We start from the raw sequence: 23,015 nt of genomic DNA on the forward strand, positions 1-23,015 counted from the left end.
CCTAATATTATAAATTGAATCACAACCAAAAGAATTTAAAACGAATTGAATCAAAACCCAAGACTCGAATTCCTTTTTTCCCTCTGAGAAAGTTCCCAAGTCCCTTGTGTAATTTTACAAATTTGTGCAACCGGATATATGTGCGGGAACTCTTCATGAGCCCTTTGCCCCTCCGAGCTTATCTTCGCTAAAGGCACGCAGCTCCAAGGGGGCGTGTCTAAATGACTTCAGTCTGCGAAAGGTGCCTTTAAGCACCCTCGTAATTCTGTACATTTATTATTGTCACGGAACGGTAACCATGTATAACTTTCTATAGTGTCGTTTGGTTATAACACGGTATATATTTTAACCTTTGCTGTGTGTGTGTTATTGCGGCAAATTACAGTATCGAAACGTTTTAAATGGCAATGGGCGTATTTTTACTCGTGACGACAATCTCTTTCACTTGCGGAAGTAGCCAAAAACTCTCAGACTAGACTTCCGGTATACATTTTGTAAACACAGGAATTTAGGACACGAAAATAACTCGCTCGTCTTTAAATTAGTGTCACTAGCTATATATTTATTTGAGGTTAGAAAACAGCGCGGACAGTTTATTTTGCGACTTGACGTCGAATTTCGACCACACTTTTTGTTATTGTTGTAAGGACGCCGAATGAAGGCGAAAACAAGCTAGTCGGTCGTCGAGTCTGTGTGTCGCTCATGCTGCTGTCACTTCAATGGGGAACTGCCTGTTTTCTCAAGGAGCGGATGATCTGTCTCTGCTGAACGAGTCTGAGGTGGGCAGCCTGCCCGGAGAGCCGCCGCCGCCCTACCAGGTGACCCGAGCCGGCCTCACACTGACCTACATATCCGACACCATAGCCTACTATAATCTGGAGCTTCATCACCCAACCACTTGCAGACATTTAACCAAAAGCGTTTCACACTTACGGTATGGCCATGATTATACAAGGTATAGGTGCAATGAAATCCCATGCAAAGTGTTTTTTTGGTTTCATATAATGCAAACACGTTGTCAGAGGGGTATTCATATTTGTTTGTTTTTGTTATGGTTGTAGACCTGCTCTTACTTAAAGCTTTCTAATGTTGCTAAACAGTGCACACTGCTCAACGAATACGTCTCTGACAGTGTCGATCTAAAGTGAACATTATTGTTTGATTATTTTTGTATTGGCTCTCCGAAGATTGTGCGAGTGTAAGTCGGAGCTAAATCAGTGTACACAGATGATTTCTGCACGTCCTTAAAAAGCCCGAAACAAAGTAACAAAAATAAAAACTAGCCTATTAAAATTACTAAATTAACAACCAGTGCAAGGGCAAAATTTGAGAAAATAGGATTTTAAAAATGCTTCTAAAAAAACATAGTATGGTGGCGTACATGTACATACATGTTTGAATTTGAATTTAAAGGCATTTACACTTCGGGCTGACTTCACTTCTGTTGGTAGTTTACTCAATTCATGTGCAGCCGAAAAGCTAAATACTGCTTTTCCATGTTTCTTTTGAACTCTGGGCTCAACTAATTGACTAGAGTTTGCAGACGTGAGAGCCCTACTGGGTACTATCTTCTGTTAGTAACATGTTATGATTGTAAATTGTCTTAAATCCCAAAATAAATTAACATTCTTAAAATAAATAATTGACCAAATAACGTTTGTGGTATTATCACACAATCAAGATAGCGGAACTAACAAAATATTAATGTGCTGGATTCTGGACTCTTAAGTGCACATGAACATCATTTAGCGGCTTTGGACAATATGGGACATTGAGACCATAGTGGAGTTGGCCTTAAATTTAATTTCAAATGAAATTTAAAAGTCTTGAATTCAATTTACCTTGAATTGTGGGAATACTAACACACGCACAGATTTTTAAAATTGTTGACTTTATTTTAGATATAAATGTGTGAGACAAAAAATCAGCATGTTACTGCTCTCACAAGGTACAATTTGTGTTCAATGTAACTTTATAACACTAACACAATTTCCTTTTTAGTACTGTGACATATTGTCGTGCTTACTATGGATTAAGGAGCCCTAAATCAGTGAACTCACCTTTATTAACAACCAAAATATTGTGTGCATGCCCGTGTTTGACATAGAAGCAGAAAGCTCTCACAAGCTCTCTCACAAACGACGGCAGAGGCTGTATTCCTAAAAAATGATGTTTAATGTTATTGTAAGCCAAAATGCTCAGTTTGATCATGAACACGCCTCTTAAGTATGAGAAAAACCCTTGTTGCACACCGTTACCGCCTTTTGGGTCTGGTAGCATGTTAACCTTTGGTCGCTAGATTAACACTTTGAGATAATGGCAGCGTCGAAAGCTTCAAAGTATACTGTCTGCTAGGATGATGTCAAGTTAGCATGATTGGCAAATTACCTTTCTTATTGTGCAAGTAATCCATCTATCTCCAAGCAATCAAAGCTTCCACATCTGGTATAATAAGCTATTCAATATCTCACGGTGCATGAACATAGAAGAGAAAGCTTTTATTGTCTCTATGTGGTGCAGATGCAACCAAAAGTCAAGGTTATGAAAAACTCAAAGAACCAATTATGAAAGCGTAATAATGACAAATACTACTGTCAGTGTTCCTTTTCGATTCAAGAATTTCTTGATCCCCGTGACTGCAGCTTTTGTGACGGGAGCGCCGAGCTCGCCAGATGGGAGCTAAGCGGTGCCAAGTGTCTATAGAGAGATAGAAAGAGAGAGAGATTCAACTATGGCTAACTTGTGGTTGCTTGCGATGGCGAATTTGTTTATGCAAATCAACTTTTCATTTCCTTTTCCTTTGTGATACCATGTCACTAGAAAACATGTTCAAGTAAAAAGCTGAGTTTAATCGCTGAATGCAACGGGTGGCACACCACAGAGTTGGCTGAACGGCATATCCTGTTGTCTTTAAAATTTCACAACTTTTGAGGACATTTCCATCTTGAAAAGCAGTGAACCATTGAAAACAATACATATTATCCAAAATTGAGTTGTATTGTATTACACATGAATTGCGACCTCACACTGTCTGGTGTGTGAACTAAATGTATCCGCAAAGTGACCTGCATGCTTAGCAGAAGAGACGGCATCAGTCACAAGGTAGAGTTTACAAAAGTAATTATGGTTCAACGTCGAGATTCATCAAGAATGGAACCTTCAATGGCTTTGTAAGGGAGGAAAAAAGTAATGAAAAATGTACGGCCCATACTGTATACCGAGAACTTTCTTGTTCAAAGCACGCAGAGTAGGCTGACATGATTTTTGTCCTGCTTTCCAGGAGCGCCCTCAGCCCGTGCCCGTGTACCATCCCACCCCTGGAGAGAGTCGCTTGGCCAGTCAGCTGAGCGAGGAGGAGCAGGTGCGCATCGCCCAGCGGATCGGCCTCATTCATCACCTGCCCAGGGGCATCTTTGATCCCGGCTCCGACCCTTCCGACCGCAAAGTCAAAGAGTGAGTCGGGATTATGATAGATTGTGCTTATTTTTTTTTTTTTTGGGGGGGGGGGCTGATTAATATATTTTTTACGCATCCAAATGTGAAATCCATCCGTACGATAGATAGATAGATTTAGTCATGGATCGGATAATTTTTTCCAAGATCAGCAAAAAAAAATAAAATAAAATAGAACTTTGACTAGCTCGTTTTTTTTTTTTTTTTTTTTTTAATCATAAATGCAATTTAAGGCACATTCCCTTTCATTGGACACCGCGTCCTAAATTAGCGACTGACTGTTTTCGGGGTGGAGTTATGTTGGTGGCAACTATGTGATGTCAATTAAAATTGCGATCAGGCAATTACAATCTTTGTAAGCAGAAGTCAAGCTTGCCGTGGGCCAATTTCAAAGTAAAAGTCTACTAATGCTTTCCCATTGGCACCAATGACTCAATGTATTATTTGTTAATCTTTATTTTGAAGTTAGCTTTTGTGTTCCTTGAGTATGTTTGCAGCTTCCTTGACATGTCTGTCTTGTCTGTCTGAATGACGGCGTTGGGACAAATCTGTAGTCATTAAATCACAACGTTGGGCACAATTTAGTGAATTTGGATAATTTCCTGAGGCTCAGTGCATTCCTCTATCGGAAGAAAAATCCTATTTTCCCTTGCTACAATGCACCACTCACTCGTCTTTTTAGGTGTGTGATCTGCATGATGGACTTTGAATACGGTGACCCCATCCGGTTCCTGCCGTGCCTGCACATCTACCACTTGGACTGCATCGACGCCTGGCTCATGCGCTCTTTCACTTGCCCGTCCTGCATGGAGCCCGTGGACGCCGCGCTGCTTGCCACCTACGAAGCCAACTGAGCCCCGCCCTCAGTCCCGCCCCCAAGTAACCCCCAGGCTTGGCTCCAAGTAACCGCACCTTGTTAGCCCAAACTGTCCTTAGCTGCTGTGCACAGATAGCACACGCCATGTGGCTTTGTGCTCATGTTTTTGAATTGCGTACACATGTTGAAACTGTACAGTACAGTAATTGCTTGGATCTGATTGGTCCGCAAAACCCTTGGCGTGTTTTTTTTTTCTTTTTCCAATGGGACAGTGTGCCAAATTGATCTAGAAGAAATAAGTCGATACATGTAGCAACGCATTTCGCATAATTCATTTCACTTGAATATAGCCTCAAATATGTAATCTATTTATATTTTAGATTTAGCATTTATGACAGTGAGGTGTCACAAATGTCACTGAAGTGTCTTTGAAATGTGCAATATGTAATATCAGCAGATAGACTGCAGGTACAGTAGACATGATTTAATACTTAATCATCATGAGAGATTTTCTTCTTTTTCCCAGCAGAATTAATAAATGAATGTGATATTAGACAGAAAAGTATCGGGATCGCTTACACGTTCATGAAGTGTGTTGCAATACTTTTTTCTTGAGAGTGTGCAGACCATCCCATGACTTTGTCAAGAGCACAATAAACTGATAAGATAACAATAAAATGGAACCATTTCATTATTTGAATATATGAAGGAGTATTAAGAACACTCTCATAAATAAGGTGTTTTTTTTGTCACACTTCTAGATTTAATCTTGTAATATTTCGATGTTTTTCTTCTACCCCCCCCCCATTAAAATATGTTTCTTATTGTTAAAGTTAAAGTGACTTATTTTTTAATATTAGGACTAAATTCTCATAATATTCTAACTTCCATCCATCCATCCATCATCTGTACCGCTTCTCCTCACAAGGGTCGCGGGGGGTGCTGGAGCCTATCCCAGCTATCTTTGGGCAGTAGGCGGGGGACACCCCGAACTGGTTGCCAGCCAATTGCAGGGCACACAGAGACGAACAACCATCCGCACTCACACTCATACCTAGGGGCAATTTACAGTGTTCAATCGGCCTGCCATGCATGTTTTTGGAATGTGGGAGGAAACCGAACCCACGCAGGCACGGGGAGAACATGCAAACTCCACACAGGATGGCCGGAGCTGGGATTGAACCCACGCCCGATGCTGTCTCTCACTGTGAGGCCATCGTGCTAACCAGTCGGCCACCGTGCCGCCTATTCTAACTTTATTCTTGCAATTTTTTTTATATCATCTGATTTCAACTTTGTTCTCCCACTATCTGTTCTGTTCGGTGTGGCTCTTATACTTGTTTATATAATGATAATAATGGTGGCTTAGGTTGTTTTGCAAATGTATTTGTTTTTATAATATAAATCTTTAGATGTAGTTTTCTTATAGAGGGCTTTGAGTTAAAGGGGAAGTGAACCCAAAAGGCCTAAACGTGTCATTCTGATTAATATTGCATTTGAGAAACAAGATTTAAGCAGTAAAATCCCCTTATTTTGTCCATTTCAGGAGTTGGTCATTTTGTCATTTCTCTCGACTGAAAATGACATCACAATTGCTCAGTGCTCAGCTAACGACCAGTCATGCCTCATCTTTAGAAAACAGGTGACCCGTGATTGGTCATTACCCGAGTTCTGAAGAACCGTGATCTCATCTTCAGTCGACAGGAGTGATGAAATGGCTAAAAACGTGAATTTTGCTGCTCAACTCATTAATCAAAATTCCATGTTTAGACTAGAGAAGTCGCATCGAACGTTTTATTGCAAATAATTTTTGGGGTTTCACTTTCCTTTTAAGGAGTATTTTTTTAACGATGTTTGACTGTGGCCTTCATACTGCAAGTGATACTTTTCCATCAATTTTCTTGTTTGTTTGCTTGTTGCCAGCAGTAGTGTTGAATGTATCTATCGGCATATAACAAGTGACGTTTTTAATTTAGCCCAGCTGCTGTGCCTTGCAAGGTTGAAGGAAGTGAAGTACAATCATGTCGACCGTGTTCTTCCAAGTCGTAGTCGTCCACTAGGGAGTGCCAGACACCAGCACATTTATTTTTTTTTTTCTTTCCAACCCTGCTGCCTGCAGCTGCTCACTCATCTGTGTTATGTGAAATCCTCGAATGTGTAGGAAAAGTAATCTAACAATCATTAAAGCTGAGAATACATTTCATCATCTTGTTGATGTCTTCTATTTTGCAGCACAGTGGTTAGAATATCTGCCATTGCGAGGGTCTCTGTAACCTTGGCCCGGCTTCCTTTGTGGACTAATGTGGCTTCTGTCCATGTCCTCTGGTTTCCTCTAAAAGCAAGGGGTGTCCCGATAACTACTTTTTTCACTTTTCACTGTACCAATAATGCAGCCTAGAGTAATGTCAGATACCGATATCGTCTGTTACAATGTCAGCAGGAATAATACATGCTTTAATTTATTTTTTAGTATGAATTATTATAAGAGGATTGATCAAGTTATACTAATAAACCAAATAAAAATAGCCGAAGTAGGTATGAGGAAAATATGACCCATTTATTCCAAACATTTGGCTTACAAAAGTTGAACGTCAAATATGAGAATGTTCTATACAAGATAAATCAAAGCAGAGCTCTCGACTGTTTTTTGTACTGGTTGTAAACTGGCGGGCAAAAGTTTTACTTGGTCGTACCAGTGCTAAAGCTGTTAAAGCTGCCAACTTGTAGGATTCACTTCCTTAATGATTTTCGTTTCTTTTCTATTTTTAAAATTCTGCGAGGAACGTTACAGCCGGATAGCACATGTGAGTGTTTTACTGTATATTTCATATGAATGCTTCAAACAATAAATCACTCAGAATTATTTATGTACTTTGCAATTTTAAAATGCCCAATGACTCAAGCAGTTAATGATGTAGATTAGATTAGATTTGGTAAACTGGCGCCAAAACTTGAACAACAATGTCAACCAGCTGGATTCCAAATGTCTGCCGAGTGCAGTCCACATGGTAAAAAAAAAGGACACAGTGTCCGACAAAAGCAGACTCACAAATGCAAAATGGCATTTACAACATTTTATTACTATTAAAAAGGTCATGTTTGAATAAAACACAACAGCAACAGTCATCTAAAAAAGAGTTACAGTTGGAAAAAAAGTGCTTATATTACAGTCAAATCAGAAATAACTACAATTTATTTATAAATGGTATGTACAATTATATTACAATAACAAACATTCAAAGAAAGTGAATTTAACCTGGAAGTGGTCTCAGTTCAGTTTAAAATCTTTAATCTGTGCAATGAGAGCACTCTCTGGATTCATTTGCTTTCGACCCATTAGATCAGAAGTACACCAGTGAGTGAAATAAGTTATCCTTCAACTGACTTGCAATGTGAATGCAAATAAAAACAAAACAAAATTGATCATTTCCAAATTCACTTTCTGGTCAATGTTAACTGGGTTGCCGGACTTTGTCTTTCTTACCAAATTCAGCCATGAGTCTGAGACAACTTCGAGAAAGAACCGTGTGCACAGTGTTTCTTTATGACAACATCGATAGCTACTGACCTGTCATGTATGATAGATCATTGTCATTCATTTTTGCAGGTCGGTGCGAGCGCTTGAAAAAAACATCAGTTTTATGAGGTCACTGTTATGTACTATAGATGTACCCTGAGCTGACTCACAATATGTGCGCAAAGCCCTACGACATGCAGATCCCCATGGTGACAACAGCCACGAAGATTCCGAGGAGCATCCTGAAGAGTGGAACGCCCATCATGGAGCTTTGTCGAGCATTGTCACGTTTCACAACTTTGGAGTCTTGCTGGTCTTCAGCCACACTCAGCATCTTCTGCACATCCTCAAAGACCTAAAACACAATCCATACAATGTATGTGAGCGATACGTTGGCTGGAGAAGAAGGTGAGTGAGTCGAGCAGAAGTACATGATGTGTATGAATATGTCTCAAGTTTAAAGTTTGGTGTGTGGCAAACACGTAGCAGATATGAAGCTGAGTTAATGTTTGACAAGTTAACAGCTAAATTGTGATTATGTATGTCGGTTTTGGGGTGAGTTAGATCTTGTAGTTGTTATGTCTCGTATCTTTTGAGTTGCAGAAATTGCATCCATCTCACTGAAGCAAACTGGTGGTTTGCCAAGTGTGTGTGCATGACGCAAGGCAGATTCTTTTTTGTAACAAAACAACTATTACACAATATTGAAAATGCACATTTTCAAACGTAAACAGACAAGACTTCTCATGATGCTCAATCCTGAGTAAAGTCCAACATCACAAATAATAAGTAAAAATCGAGTCAAGTCTTTCATCAGGTGTAGCCAAGCGAGTCCTAAAATTGCCGACTGCAGTCTGGCTCATGTGAACGGAAGCCCCCACCTCTGGAATCAAGTGATGATCTCCTACCTGGATATTAAGCTCGAAGGCTCTGACGGCCTCCTGCAGGATGCCGTTCCTCTGCTCCTGGCTCAGATCCAGGACGTTCATGCGGCTGCGGTAGAGCTGCTTAAACAAGTTGGGGCTGGACACGCCGGGAAAGGCGAAGAAGGACAGACCCTCGCCGCCCTTCAGGCCCATGGACTTCTGGGCGATGCGGCCAAGGACCTGGCCGCCAGACAGGTCGCCTAGGTAACGGGTGTAAGTGTGGGCCACCAGCAACTCCGGCTTCTCCTTCCCAATCTGAAAATCAGATGGAAAAGATGAGCATCATCTCATGGGGGAAGTAAACGTGTGCTCATCAGCATGAAGCCAACCTCGCGGAGTCTGTCACAATATCGTCTTGTGGCCGCGGGTACCACGATCCTCTCCTTCCAGTCTGGACCATAAAAGTATTCCAGATCTTTCTCAATGGACTCCAGCCTAGCTAGCTCAGTTGGGAAATAAATGGGCTCCACGGCAGGGTGGTCGGAGTTCCTGTCCAGCTCCTCTTCCAAGGTCAGGTAGATCTCACGGAGGGAGCTGAGGAGAAGCTGAGGAAAGAGGATGACAATCGCTATTGAGAAGATGTTCAAAGAAAATAAAGAGGAAAGTGCGAAAAAAGTAGAGTGTGCTACCTTATATTGCGGCATGGTGACTTGTCCCTTCTGGAAGCTCAGCATTAGCTGTGTGTTCTCTGCTCTCATGTGACTCTCCATGGTCACCTTTTTGATTTGTTCTGACAGATCCCTGCAGAGGGGGGAATACATTCATTCCTGTCATGACCATCCACACTGAAGTCGTGTTTAATGCAAAATGACAGCAGCAGTTGTGTAGCGAGGGACAATTTGTCAAGTTATATTCTTCAGTTGCCAAATCAATGGCCTGTCCAAAACTTAAAAGAGCTTGCTTGTGATGACTGAAAATAAAAGGGAAGGAAATGCAAGCGAAGGCCTTGGTGTATACGTGAACACCAACTCAAAGACTTTGTGCAGGCAAATAAATGTGAATATTAGTCAATGGCCATGTCAGTGCATGCGTTTGAGGTACTCAAGACAAAAGTGAATGGACTAAGGTCCAGTAAAAGACAAAAAGTAAGGGTATAACTCAACTCCAGAATCTATTTTAGTTTAGTTTTCCATGAAAATAAACTCAAAGAGACTTTTTTGAAGGCAATTAAATGGAATATAGACATAAATGGCCAATAAACTTTCTATATTTATATTTATTATTATTATTGGCTATATTAATAATAATAATAAGTGGCTCATAAGTACTGTTTGTGTATGATGACCTTAATTAATAAATCAGCACATGCAAAGCGGCATACAACACATTTTGAAACCTAATGGCTATTTAGATCAATCAAATTAATTCTTACTTTTCTGCTCTTTGTGTCTTCTGTGTCTCCATGGTGTAGCTCTTTTCCTCAGCCAGGCTTTACGTCTGTAGTGGATTTGTTGCAATCGTCTTTGTCCAGCTTGTGCCATCCTGCTATGCTTTTATACACTCCTCCTCCTCCTCTTCCCGCCCACTAGAGGAATGAAAACAGGAAGGCAGCTCAGCACAAACCACTGCGGCCTGTGAAAGACTTAACATGATCCAGCAATTTAGGAGGGAAGAGAGAGAGAGAGCACGAGAGAGTGGGAAAGTTGAGCAATGGTCTGGAATAACAGCAGGAGGAGGCCCCAGTGCTAAACATGACACAGCATTGGTGCTCAGCAGTTGTTCATTGCTCTAAACATGACAAAGGGATTCTGAGGAGCCAGGGAGGGCCTGCGAATCACGCAGAAAGGCCCAATCACATGACTGTGCGTAAATCAGCACTCTGCACATGAGCTCACGGCAAAGATTTCATTTGGGAGTGAGTGATTAACACATCTGCACCACAGTCAATAAATTTGAATCGCTCAGGCCCACTGGGTGTGTTGTTTGTGTAGGTTTTAATTAGACTACCTAAATAATTTTGGTGTCGAATTGTACTTGTCAGAGTACATCAACGTACTTTCTACCTGTACTTCAGTACTGTATTGTTGCTAGGAAGATAAAATGTGCTTTGGGCGGAATTTGCTCCTATTGATGTTACTTTATTAAAATGAAATTTAATACAGTTAAAGCAAAATTATCTGGAATATCTAAATCTGCATATTCCCACTGAATTGAGTTGATGCGCTGATTTAATAACTATTGAATCACATGATAGTCATCAGTCACTCAGTACTTGAGTAGTTTTTTAGCTGAATACTTACTCTTACTGAAATAATTATTTAGGACTATTTTTTTCTTGCATCATACTATTAAGTTATGTTATGTTATTGAGTTTAGTAACAGTATTGTAACAAAAGTACCGTTTTTGCCTACCACCTCTGTCTGCTAATGTGACATCAATGACTACTTTCCTATTCGCCAGGGCTTTGGCGCCATTTTGCAGCATCTCATGGTGTTATAAAAGTCCCCTGGGAAAAAAAACACACATTTACAAATAATTGAATACAAATAGTGGGTTTTATACAAGGCGATGGCATCTTTATATGTGTAGATGCATTCATCTCACTAAACAATAGCGAGCACAGTTTATAATACTATAATTATTTATAATGTATGTTTTGTACACTCCACTCCTGTTATTTGTCATAGGAAAATACCTAACTAGTAAAATCACATCAAAAGACAATGCAAATATTGGGTATATGTGGCTAAAATACAAATGACAGTGTATGTGCAGCGAACCTGCTGAAGAAGCGTGTCGCGTCAAGTAATGACAATACAGTCACTGCACTTTTTAGTAATTGTTAGAGATTACCTTAACTATTGGTTATTTATTGACATGCTTTGTTAAAAAAATGTCACTCATTGCATAAAAAGGCAAGCACTTACAGAATGACTCATTCTTGTTTTTAAGACCTGTGACTGACCTCTGCTCCGCCTACGCAAATTGAGGGTCTAACCTGAGTCAGCAGAAAGTCGAGCGCTAAACGTTAGTCAGCATTTTTGTCTTCATTGTGCATTAGTCGTCTTTTTTTAACCTTTTAAATTCGAATGTTTAGAAATAATGACGCAACATAGTAACGTAATTAATACGAATGAAGTTGCTTCTTCTTTCTACCGATCAAAGTAACCCTCGACGTTTGTTTTATTCAGGCACGAGGGCAGACAACCGTGAACTTGACCGATACCCATTGCAGCTAGGACCCTATTTTTCTTCCGGCACATTCATAGGGCACATTAGTAAACGTCAAAGTATACCTTTAAAAATGGCGGTAAATATGTGCTATTTTACTTAATCCTTCTATTTCCCTCCTTGCTCGTGGTCCAAGATGAACGAACCCAGAGGAGCGTACCAACATTTCCATGAGAACATGGACTACGAAGAATCAAAGTTGTGTGTGGTGGATTGTGGCACCACCAGACCATATAAAGTGAGTTTGTGTCTCCACATGGGTTCGACATATGAGTGCACAGCACTGTGTGTCCTGTTTTACCTGACCAGTTGCTGCTTCATGTCATTTTATGGCCATGCATGACATGGGATACTGTCAATGATTTGGCCAATTACCTTGCCAGCTGATTTTTATGGAGTCTAAATCATGTCAAACCTCACAAACACATTTTGCTTTTACTCACACCCAACAATTCACAAACACACTCAGTGTATTTGTAAATACAAAACATCTCGCACAAAGCAATGCGTTTTGTTGTGTACATAAGAAATGTACCTATCAAAGAGATACATTCTGCTTCAGTAACAAATAAAGCATGTTTTACACATACAAAGATTTTTTTTTTACAGTACAGAGTTTTTGCCTTGAAACCCAGACTTGGTGCATGTCAAACATCTGTTGGTGCTGAGCTCCTCTCAGCAGACTAACGACGCAGAGATTCCATGCTTGCATTCATATTGGACACCAGAGGGCAGAATTGTTCGTCTTTTTCCTCATTGTGTCATTTTCCCTTTTTGTTCAAACTTTCGTTCTGCTCAGAAATGTGCAAGTTCTGTTCTGGAGTTTCCCAATGACCAGCACAACGAGGCAAACTGCAGGCCTCACCCCTTCCTGACTGCTCCTAGTTCAGCGACGGCCATGACTATCAGCGCCACGCTGAGTCCCGCTTTGGCCAGGCCCACGAGTGACACAGTTGGTCCCGTCGGGTCTATCTGCAAACCCGTGGGATCAGTATGGGACATACTGGTATCTACAATGCCTGTCTGCTTTGATCCTGTTAGTGCTGCTGCTCACCTACACCTACTCGGAGAAGCCTTGTCCCTGATTGGACACCTCCTCAAGGGGACAAACGTGAGTACTGTAGATCCTGACTGAGGAGAGGATACAATTTGTGTTTCACTTGTCACTTATGGAAGTCACCAGTGTAGTGGTTCAATTTCAAAACTTTAGTTGAGGCAGGGTGGGTTCAGTTACGACTCACAGCCGACATTATATGTCAGTGAGATTGGTTGTATTTGTCAAGGTTATTATAGTTAATGTAAATGAACAATAAAGCTAAATTGAAAAAAATAAACATAACTTATGACATAAAATAAATGAAAATTCTTCTTAAAAAAAAAAGTGAACGGAAACTGGATCTTAAGTTTGTAACGCTAACTAATTTGAGCAAAAATGCCCTTCGACCAATTCATGTCGTACTTTAGCTTTCGAGTTAATTTTAACTGCATTTATTTCAGGATGTGCTTTTCCATTAGCGGTCCGTATGCACGGAAGAAGAAAGATCAAACAGTCATTTCAAGTTTACTTTATTACATTATTATTATTTACTATAATACTATTATAACTGTCCTGTGATTGATTGGCGACCAGTTCAGGGTGTAGCCAGTCTTTTGACCAATGCCAGATTCCGGCACCCTTCAACAGCAAAAGCAATACATTAACGGTATGTTTTGTGTTCACAGAAATCAGTGTGTGCGTCCAAAAGCTTGTTTCTTCTCTTGGACTCTCTGCTGTGTGCGCTTGCTCCATTAATGTGCCTCACCTCACATATACCAGAGCTGCACAGCTGCTCAGAGAACATGCTGGTGAGTGATGTGCACAGACGCAGTATAGTACACACGCTGTTATCAAAGGCATTTATTTGTATTCATTGTTTTTTAAAGGCTTCTGCTCTGGAGAACGTCGCCTATTTAATGCCAGGTTTTTGAATGAATCCATGAGCACAACTTTGTTTGTATGTAATGACTGACTCTCATTTTCTGCCCACCATTAGGTTACACGATTTAAAAAATATGTATTTATGTTAGACACCACTGTGTCGATTAAATTCACTATGTTGGTGCTTCAATTGGATGATTGCTTGATCAATATTATTTTGTATTGAATGTGGTGATGTGAACGCACAGCATGGTGGCGTCGTGCTTAACTCATGCTTTTCAGTCGAGTTTTCAGACCCTCCTTTGTGAAGTTTGCATATTCTCCTTTTGTGGGCTTTCCTCACGAATTCCAGAAACAGGCATGGGAGTTAATTGAAAATTCTAAATTGTTCATAATTGCAAAGTGTGAGTCTCATCCACTGCATTGGGTCTCCTTGGTGTAATAACAATAGATTAGGTTCTTTTTTTGTTAGAATTAAGATTGCAACAGCTCTATCCTGTCTCTGTTCAAACTTGAGTCGGTTTAACTCATGACATTTACATATGTGATGTCTTCTAGTTTGCTGAGCCTTGTAATAAGAAAACCCAACACCCACAGGCCTCAACAGGCTGAAGGCTGCACCAGTGTTGAGGAAGTGCAGCACACATTGTGGTAACACCAAACACACTCCTTCGTTCAACGCTCTCTCTAGTCATAATATATTTCTGTTAGATAGCTCTCACAGTCCAGTAGTAGAAATCAAATCATTCCCATTTAGATATTCCGACATTTATTCAGCAGGATTAGAATTGGAAAATAGCCACGCAGGTGGTTTTGCGTTTTCTGGGTGTGGTGAAAGTGACCTAGGATACACCTCCTGCCTGCGCCTCGTCAAGGAATGCCAAACAGCCTGCAGACTGTGGAACCTGTTATACACACACAAGAACATCCTAACGCATACCCTCCACTTGGGGAGTGGTGAGAGGGCAAATGTTTGACTCTTGTATTATGCAAGCCGTTACCTGGGAGTCGACACACACCGAACTGGTGTGGATAAGACGCACTCTTATGTACCAGCGGGTTCAAGCGAGAAGACGATCACGCCAAACGCTGACTTCGAGATCTCACATTTAAGTGAGTTTTACCTTTGATTTTTTTTTCAAGATCATTTATTAAGTTCTATAATATGATGTCGATCAATTGAGATAATAACTAACTTCTCTGTCAGAGAAGAGTTGAAATTGCTGCCAGAGTGAAGACATTATTGGGGCTGGCAGTAATAATAATTTGGCTCTCTATTTTTAACGTGGAAGAAGTCTAATTCTAATTTGTTTGTCAAATGTATATTTCATATTCCATAGCTTGACAATGATTGAAGTGAACCTTGGGAAAGTTGTGTGACGCCTTTATAAAATTAAGATAATTCTTGCGCATTCATTATGATAGGATTTGTATCATTTCCCGAGGATTTGCTCAAGTTTGTAGTTGTGGTAGAATGCAGTCAAGCAGGACTGGCGAGGTGTTGCACATTTGAGCCGGATAAAACAAAACAGAACAAAGAATGCAGCAGGGGAAAAAAAATTGTGACCGTTCATCGAAACTAGTGTGTGAAAGAGGAACTTACAAATGGTAAGAATTACTACTAGATCACCGTGGTTTGGTTTAGCCGTACGTGTTCATGACATCATTGAAGATTTAACTTTCGTTGGGTACTCTGGCTTTTGCCTGCATTCCAAAAATCTGCACGTTAGGTTTAGCGAAGATGCTTAAGTGTCACACAAAATCCTTTAATACTCACTGACCTGAACGCAAATTAAGTCTTCTGAGTTTTCATGATATCTTACTTAGCACCAAGCCAGACAATTCGACTCCCAGGTTTTGTTTGACTTTTGAGGCATGTTTTTGAATGGCACCTTGTGCAAAACCCCCTCTCGGCAAACGCCACCAACACACACGCATGCACAAGGATGCAATGCCCTGGAGTGACCAGCAAATAATAGTCGACCCTCTGGTAATGAATTAAATTTGTTCTCCCAGAAACATTTGCAAACAGAAGTTGAATTTCCCTTTGGAACAAAACGAAATTTAATTAATCCATTCTTGTCACAGAATATTCGATATGTCTTGTTTTGACCGTGGCTAAAAAAATAAATTCCGTGCAGTATAAAAATCTGTGAAAACAAAATTGATGTGGGTTGGTCTTAGCGTTTGTGGGTATTATAATGTTCATGTTTACTGTGGTTTCTGCTAAACCCTAAAAGGCCACCACATCCCACAATGCAGTGCAGATTTTGCGTTCCAATGTCACCCTGTGCAACATTAATGCGAACATAATGGACATGCCAGAAAGTGGCAATTAACACGCCTTTGGTGGCGCTTCTCGTCAACCCTGTCTGCTCTCTTCCTCCAGCCATGAGTATTCACACGCAGCACTACGGCTCGACACACCCGGAGCTGAGGCTGGTGCTGCTGGGCAACATCGGATGCGGCAAGACGTCGTCGGCCGACACTATCCTGAGCCAACTGACGGACATGTCCCAAGCCACGCCCCGGAGCATCCAGCTGCGCAAGGACTTGGCCGATGGCAGGATGGTGACCCTGGTGGAGGCCCCCAGGTGGTACTGGAACGGTTTGGAAATGGATGAGGGCGTCAAGAAGGAGACGGAGCGAGCCATGTCTCTGCTGGCGCCCGGTCCTCACGCCGTTCTGCTGCTTGTGCCCGTCAATCAGTTCACAGAGGTTAGTTCTATGATAACCTCCACCAAGGAGGTTTCCTTGTTTGGGTGCAAGCCCAGATGTGATGAACAATATTCCCTTTCAATTTTTTTTCAATACATCTCTTTTAGGTCTTGCTGGATCAATTTGTAATTTGTTGAGCAATATTTATTTCAGCAATGTAAATGTTGCGACGGTTTAAGTACTTTTTTTAATATTGTATTTTGTATACTGTAAATACACACTTTATTCATAATAAAATATGAAATGTATTTTATATTAATAGAATTGCATACTAAATTAAAACATTTATAAATACATAATAGAACCTTGAATGTATCAAATTTGAGTAATTACATTTAAATTTGAGTTTAGACGTCTTACTAAGTTTTATTGTTTAAAGTGGATGCAATTTGTTCTTTATCTTTCTTTAATTTCTAATCACTTTTATATATTTATTTTAATTGCAAATTCAAATATTAATGTCATGTAAATATTTTTTTGTCAAAAAGATAAATCTTCTGATCCTTCGTTGCTGTGAGAGAAAAACACTTTTGGAAGTGACAACTGAGTGGCCTGTCGCTTTTTTTCCCCTTTTTTTTTTCCCTTTTTATCACTAGATGGACGGCCAAGTGCCTACACAGCTGCAACAAGTGTTTGGAAAAGAAATACTGGAGCACACCATAGTGCTACTGACTTGTGGTGATTATCTCATGGGAAGATCTGTTGAGGTGAGTACCAATATGCACTTTGAACTTGAGAATGTCTGGATGCTCTTTTCTGTTGATTTTTATGTGGGAGGTGTTCAAAGAGCTTATATTGAATATTAAGTAAAGCAATCAAACACATGACTCGATTACTTCTCATCTTTTTAGAAACCACAGAAATTATTTTATTACTTTTTTTTTTAATCCTTTCCCACAAGCAATTCCGATGGAGTGGTTCATCTCATCCACCTGCATTCATAGTACATGATATCATGATATGCTGCATACAGATGTAACTCAAAATATTTAAATATTGTCGAAAGCTTAAAAACAAACATTATTATTTTATTTATATTTTTGATTATTATGAGAAACCTTAAATTAAAAAATATTACATGCGGCACAAGCAACAATACTTTAATGAAGGAATTGGCCTTTTGGAAAATATTTTTGGCAGTGTGTGTTTGTGATGCGTTTTTGTAATAATAGTTTTGCTTTTTGAATTGACTTATCAAAATAATTTGTTTCAAATGATGTTCTAAATTATTGTGTTAGGTAAAGGCACGTTGCACCCATCACGGGTTATGTTATTTGAATTTATTTTTGTTATAAAATGAATCATCTTGTCCTTTTCCGCAGGAGTACCTTCTGAAGGAAAATCCAGGCCTGAGGCAAATGATCGGGCTTTGTGGGGGGCGCTGCCATGTCATCAATAACCGTCAGCGGCGAGACCGGACACAGATTCGGGAGCTTCTGCAGAAGGTAGGAGGAGGATGAGTTAGGGAATGAGAGTGTGTGAGGGGGTGTTTATCACTTTTATCATTGTGAATTCCCTTTTTGCTTTTTTGGAAAGCTGGTTTTAGGCTGCGATGGTAAAGATAAACAAATGGGTGAGAGTTTAAAGAGGCCAAACTACATTTCCGCATACTGGACGTCAGATGTCACCCAGTGCCACAGAGGACCACATGAGTAGCGGGCGGGGCTGTTCTAAAAATAGCTCGATGTTGTCCATGTGATCCTTTGAAAACGTAAAAATTGAGGTTTATAGAAATAGTGTTGCATGCAGAATGATACTTGTGTTTCCTACCTTATAATTATTGTGACATGATCAGCGTCTTTATGTAGATAATAACTATATAATAAGATAATTTGAGCAAATTTGTCATTTCTGAAATGTTGATCAAACTGATACACTAATTAGAAAACCTAAGTGAGAGCTATTTCTTAGAGTTTCAAAAAGGTTGGTGACCCCTACTGTACATCACTCAAACGTCTCAACCGGTTTTGCTTCACTGATAAGGTTTTTGTGACTGTAAGCTTGACTGAAACTTGAAATTTAGAGTAGAGGAAATGTGACAGTTCAATGTGGTGTGGGTGTGTGTTCCTAAAAAAAAAAAATACACTTAGCTCTTATGCGTTCTGTGTAATAGGTGGAGGACATGGTGAGCAAAAGCGGCGTGTTTTCCCTCAAAACGAAAGAGGAGAGAGAAATGGAGGAACGCGTGCAGCAGCGCAAGCGAGAGCTGATTGAAAGTTTCCGAATGCAAAAGGAAGAGAAAAGGGAAGCTCTGGCGTCCGGCTACACGCCGAATGTAGACACACTGAGGAGTGTCGAGAGAGTGGAGTCGCACGCAGATGCCTGGGAGAGGAGGAGAGAAGACAAGATAGACCGTATCAATGGGGGAGTGTCTGAAGTGCTTCAGTCCAGTCCGGCAGCTTCAACACCAGGATGGCAGTCGGATCGGTATGAAGATCAGCAGGAGAGGCGCTCATTCAGACTCAATGCAGGTAAGCCGCTCTGAAATTGGATTTTTAGACCAAACCAAATTTATTCCCACCTACAGTATATCATGTATTAGCCTAACAACTTCATACGTACTGTATGCTTATCAATTTATTATCCAGAATACATCAAATATTTGTTGTGAGAACATAGCAGAAACCCAAGATAATGTGTAACCTGCTTGACGATCAATACAATCAGATTGCAATTCAACCGGGATCTCTTTTGGGTCTCCAGTCTCCACCCTAATAATATATTCAAGGAAAGTTGAAAAGTTTTGACAAGCAAAAGTGCATTGATGTCCACACGTTGCAATTTGAACAAGATTGTTTCAGTTGAAATCAAGAGTACATGCTGTTAAATATGTCATTTGTAAATTGATATCAATAACAGCAATGATGCCAGCATTTTCTGCATTGGAAGTGCAAACATAGGCAGGTGCATCTCTGGAAATTAGAATATGATTGAAAGGTTCATTTCAGTAATACAATAAAATGGTATACAGTAGCTTCATTAAACTGGTAAGAAAATAATTTTCACAGGGCTAATTCCTACATACATTTTCTGTTTTGGAATTTGGGGTTTTTTGTTTCCTGGAAGCTATAATCATCATCATACCACGTAAAATTCTAAAATTAAGTCTGTTTGCAGTGTATCTATATAATTTCACATGCTTTGAATATGTTCGTTCTATTTTAATTTATTGCGGTGCACGTGTGATTCACTATATCGCTCTCCGCAATATATTAGGTTAAAAAGTCAATGCGGCTCTAAATTAAAATAAATTGTGACGTCATCAACTTCTGATGCACTTCAATAGAGGTTGTCAGCCATTTTATTTCTGATTTCTTTACTTTCCACTGAAACGTCAAGTTGGTCATGTCCCAAGAATATTTTAGCCGTCCAATCAGTATGTAGCACAACTAATTGGTGTTTTAAAAAAATGAAGAAAAAAAACAGTAAAATTGCTCTGTGTCGATTTTCATGAAGAGGCCTTGAGGGAGATCAAGCTTTTAACATTCATAATTGTCATACGAGTGTAAATGGATTATTGTCACTCCAGCCAGCAATATTCCGAGCAGACTGACGTCTTGAACTATAGACGATGCATAATTCCTGCTTTTCCTCTAGATGGAGCCCGACTCTCACAAATGACGGCTGAAAGAACCTCACCGAATGTTGTTTCCACCGGTGAGACAAACGCAGGACCGCATTTAATGTTTGCATTGGTATGATGAGTTGCTTCTTGAACCATTCGTCATCGTTTAGTTCATCACAGAATCAACGACTTTGAGGAGAATTCCCCAGAAGACTCCCCCACCTCCTTCTCCGAACCTTCAGCCTTCGTCTATGACCCCTCCACACCAAACTTCGAGCCGTACCCTGCCGCAAGCACCGTATCCTCGCCATCTTCTCCGGAGCTACGTCTGGTGTTGATCGGACGATCCGGCGCGGGAAAAAGTGCAGCTGGCAACGCCATCCTGGGGCGTGATGTGTTTGAGTCCCGGCCTGACAGTCTGGTCGCCATCACTCAGGAGTGTGTCAAGAAAAAAGGAGTGGTCGCAGGAAGAAGGGTCAGTACTATTTTTATATGAATGTTGTTGTTTCTGGAAATTAAATTAAATTACTCCCTCGGCATGTGTTTAGCATTTAGCCGCTTATTTTCATAGGTTTTTAAACACACTTCAAAATATTACAAAACATTAAGAATTTCTTTCATTTATGAAGAGTCACTCATTTTTTTTTTTTTACGAACAAAGAGTCTTTAAGGAACGCAAGAGTATCAATGCTGGCGACCACTTCAGGGTGTAGTGCGCCATTCGCCCGTAGTCAGCTGGGATAGGCGAGCGGTGTGGATATTAACATGACAGAGTGTCAATAGTGCTGTAGATCCAATCAAGCATTTACAATGTGACTAGTAGTGCACTAATTAACATATTCTCTAATGACAGATGTGTACATTTGTTGACCTCTTGCTCCATCACTTCCCTCCCCGCAGGTAGCGGTACTGGACACCCCAGACTGGTTCCACTCAGAGCGTACTCCAGATGAGGTGCGAGCTCTCATCTCCTCCTGCGTGGCGCTGTCCAGCCCAGGTCCGCACGCCTTCCTCTTGTGCGTCCCAACGGACCAACCAGCCAAGATGGAGCTACAGTCCCTCTGCGCCCTCGAGACCGTCTTTGGGCCCGATGTCGTCCGGAATCACACAATGGTCCTCTTCACTCACGCCGATCTTCTGAGGAAGAGCGGGAAAGCCGGCAGTGACAGTGTTGAGGCGTACATTGCCGGTCAGCGTGATGATTTATTAAAATTAGTGGAGAAATGCGGGGACAGGTTCCACGTGCTGGAGAGAGACGGTCTTGGCGGGAATGTGGAGGAGCTCCTGGAGAAGGTGGAGCAGATCGCGGCCGAGGCTGGAGGCCAGTGTTATTCCAGCCCCGCTTTCCAAGAGGCCGAAAACCGAGTGAGGGAGATACAAGCCGAGATTGCGAGGGAAAGGAGGCGGGAAATGCAGGAGGAAGAACGCCTCGGGGAGCAATTTCGCGGCGAGAGGCGCTCTCTCTACCCTTACATGCAGACCGTGGCCGAGGCTGAAGAGGAAGTGAGAGAGGAAGAGGTTGAGAAAACACGGGCCGAAGCCGAGAGGAGCGTCAGCACCATGAATATTGAGAGCCTCCCGCCTATTACGACAGTGGCCAACATGTCCCCTTCAGTGCTGCAGTCCGTGATGGAGAAAATGCAGTCCAACGCCAAGATGCTGCCCAAGCTGTTGTCCGACAGCTCGGTGTGGGTCAGCGACGGAGCCAAGAAGGTGATGAGCAGTCCGATGTGGGGCTCGGTGGGGAGCGGAGCGCAGAACGTGCAGAAGACGGTGGCCGACAGTCCCGTGTGGGGGAAGGTGGGCGCTCAAGCCGGGCACGTCTCCAGGCTAGTGGGAGACAGACTCCCCAAAGTGGTGGTTGACGGCTCCTCCTGGGTCGGCTCCGGAGCCAAGGTAGTGGCGGACGGCTCGAAGCGTGCCGGATCTGGGATTGGAACTGGAGCGAAAGCCGTGGCCCAGAGTCCCGTGTGGGGAAAGGTTGGTTCCGGGGCCAGGTCCGGTGCCAAACTGGTGGCTGACGGTTCAGTGCGCCTCGGAACCGGACTCAGTGCCGGTGCAAAGAAAGTGGCCCAAAGTCCAGTTTGGGGGAAGGTGGGCTCGGGAGCCAAAGCTGGTGCCAAAATGGTCAGCGAGAGCTCCTTGTGGCAGAAAATGGTGGCGAAAGCCAAAAATGTGCCAAAGATCGTTATTGTGGGCGGGTTGCTGGGGTTAGCGCTCGGGGTATTTTTGGCGGGGGCCGTCGGCGGAGCAGCGGGGGCCGTCATTGGTTCTGGGGTCACCGAGGTGGGCAGGCGAAAGTTTGCCAAGAAAAGTGCGCCGGAAAAGGCTGTGAGTAACATTGAAAGGCGAATGAACGACACTGTGGATTCGCTTGTCAAACAAGGAGAGAAAGTCATGAAAACGGAATAACCAACTGATTTGATCACACGTCAACCGGAGAAAATTGTGTCAGTGGTGGGCTGTGCATTTGCTACCTTCAGTGGAGATTTAGTCAATTTAATCCACCATCACAACTGATACAGTGCATAATCTGGAGCAGTTCACAATCAATATTTCTTGAATAAGATGACAAAAACATGTAATGTTAATGTAAATAAAATAAAATGACCTGATGCTAATTATTAAATGTATTCATGCTTATAGATCGCTACACGTGTGTTGTAAGCCAAGAACTTCAAATGTGATTGGTTCCAGGAACGATTTGATGAAGAAGAAATGATTGTGGAAGTCTTGGGCAAAGCACAAGAGCCTGAAATCTAATTGGACCTAAAACACACGCTATAACATCTACATGCACGTATTGGACGCTGCACAGGGAAAAGAAATGCTTTGAAATGAAGACAATCCACTTTTGTCTCTAAATTAATATATTTGTGGAGTTCCGATTGTAAATGTTGGTCCGTGCTTCTAGAAGTCAAGGTCAAGC

General features: G+C 41.4%; 4 protein-coding genes across 8 annotated transcripts; 3 read left to right on the plus strand and 1 right to left on the minus strand.

The window, feature by feature from the left end:
* The first annotated feature begins 287 nt into the window (after positions 1-287).
* rnf11a (ring finger protein 11a) lies at positions 288-6,473 on the plus strand. Its single transcript, XM_088301969.1, has 3 exons — positions 288-818; positions 3,281-3,453; positions 4,136-6,473. The coding sequence occupies exons 1-3, from the start codon at positions 720-722 to the stop codon at positions 4,305-4,307; spliced, it is 444 nt and encodes a 147-aa protein (XP_088158095.1). The 5' UTR covers positions 288-719; the 3' UTR covers positions 4,308-6,473.
* Positions 6,474-7,329: 856 nt separating this feature from the next.
* hmox1b (heme oxygenase 1b) lies at positions 7,330-10,234 on the minus strand. Its single transcript, XM_088302478.1, has 5 exons — positions 10,086-10,234; positions 9,343-9,454; positions 9,043-9,258; positions 8,696-8,968; positions 7,330-8,142 (listed from the first exon to the last, which is right to left on the minus strand). Exons 1-5 carry the CDS (start codon positions 10,115-10,117, stop codon positions 7,975-7,977), a joined length of 801 nt encoding a protein of 266 aa, XP_088158604.1. The 5' UTR covers positions 10,118-10,234; the 3' UTR covers positions 7,330-7,974.
* Positions 10,235-11,986: 1,752 nt separating this feature from the next.
* hmgxb4b (HMG box domain containing 4b) lies at positions 11,987-14,533 on the plus strand. 5 transcript variants are annotated; one of them, XM_088302349.1, is made up of 6 exons: positions 11,987-12,123; positions 12,685-12,837; positions 12,927-12,996; positions 13,608-13,730; positions 13,809-13,879; positions 14,362-14,533. In XM_088302349.1, the coding sequence occupies exons 1-6, from the start codon at positions 12,022-12,024 to the stop codon at positions 14,413-14,415; spliced, it is 573 nt and encodes a 190-aa protein (XP_088158475.1). In that variant the 5' UTR covers positions 11,987-12,021; the 3' UTR covers positions 14,416-14,533. The 5 variants fall into 5 exon arrangements, with proteins under 5 accessions (XP_088158475.1, XP_088158474.1, XP_088158476.1 ...); XM_088302348.1 differs by having other exon boundaries at positions 12,685-12,996; positions 14,362-14,380; XM_088302350.1 differs by lacking the exon at positions 14,362-14,533 and having other exon boundaries at positions 13,809-13,993.
* A 221-nt stretch (positions 14,534-14,754) lies between these two features.
* Positions 14,755-22,589, plus strand: LOC148332252 (uncharacterized). Its single transcript, XM_088302345.1, has 8 exons — positions 14,755-14,916; positions 16,193-16,521; positions 17,118-17,228; positions 17,844-17,966; positions 18,635-18,992; positions 20,119-20,178; positions 20,257-20,561; positions 20,987-22,589. Exons 2-8 carry the CDS (start codon positions 16,195-16,197, stop codon positions 22,496-22,498), a joined length of 2,796 nt encoding a protein of 931 aa, XP_088158471.1. The 5' UTR covers positions 14,755-14,916; positions 16,193-16,194; the 3' UTR covers positions 22,499-22,589.
* The last annotated feature ends 426 nt before the right edge of the window (positions 22,590-23,015 follow it).

This window comes from Idiotropiscis lumnitzeri, chromosome 8, assembly GCF_059441095.1.
Source record: "Idiotropiscis lumnitzeri isolate Australia: NSW breed Sydney's pygmy pipehorse chromosome 8, RoL_Ilum_1.0, whole genome shotgun sequence".
Classification (NCBI taxonomy): Eukaryota; Metazoa; Chordata; class Actinopteri; order Syngnathiformes; family Syngnathidae; genus Idiotropiscis; species Idiotropiscis lumnitzeri.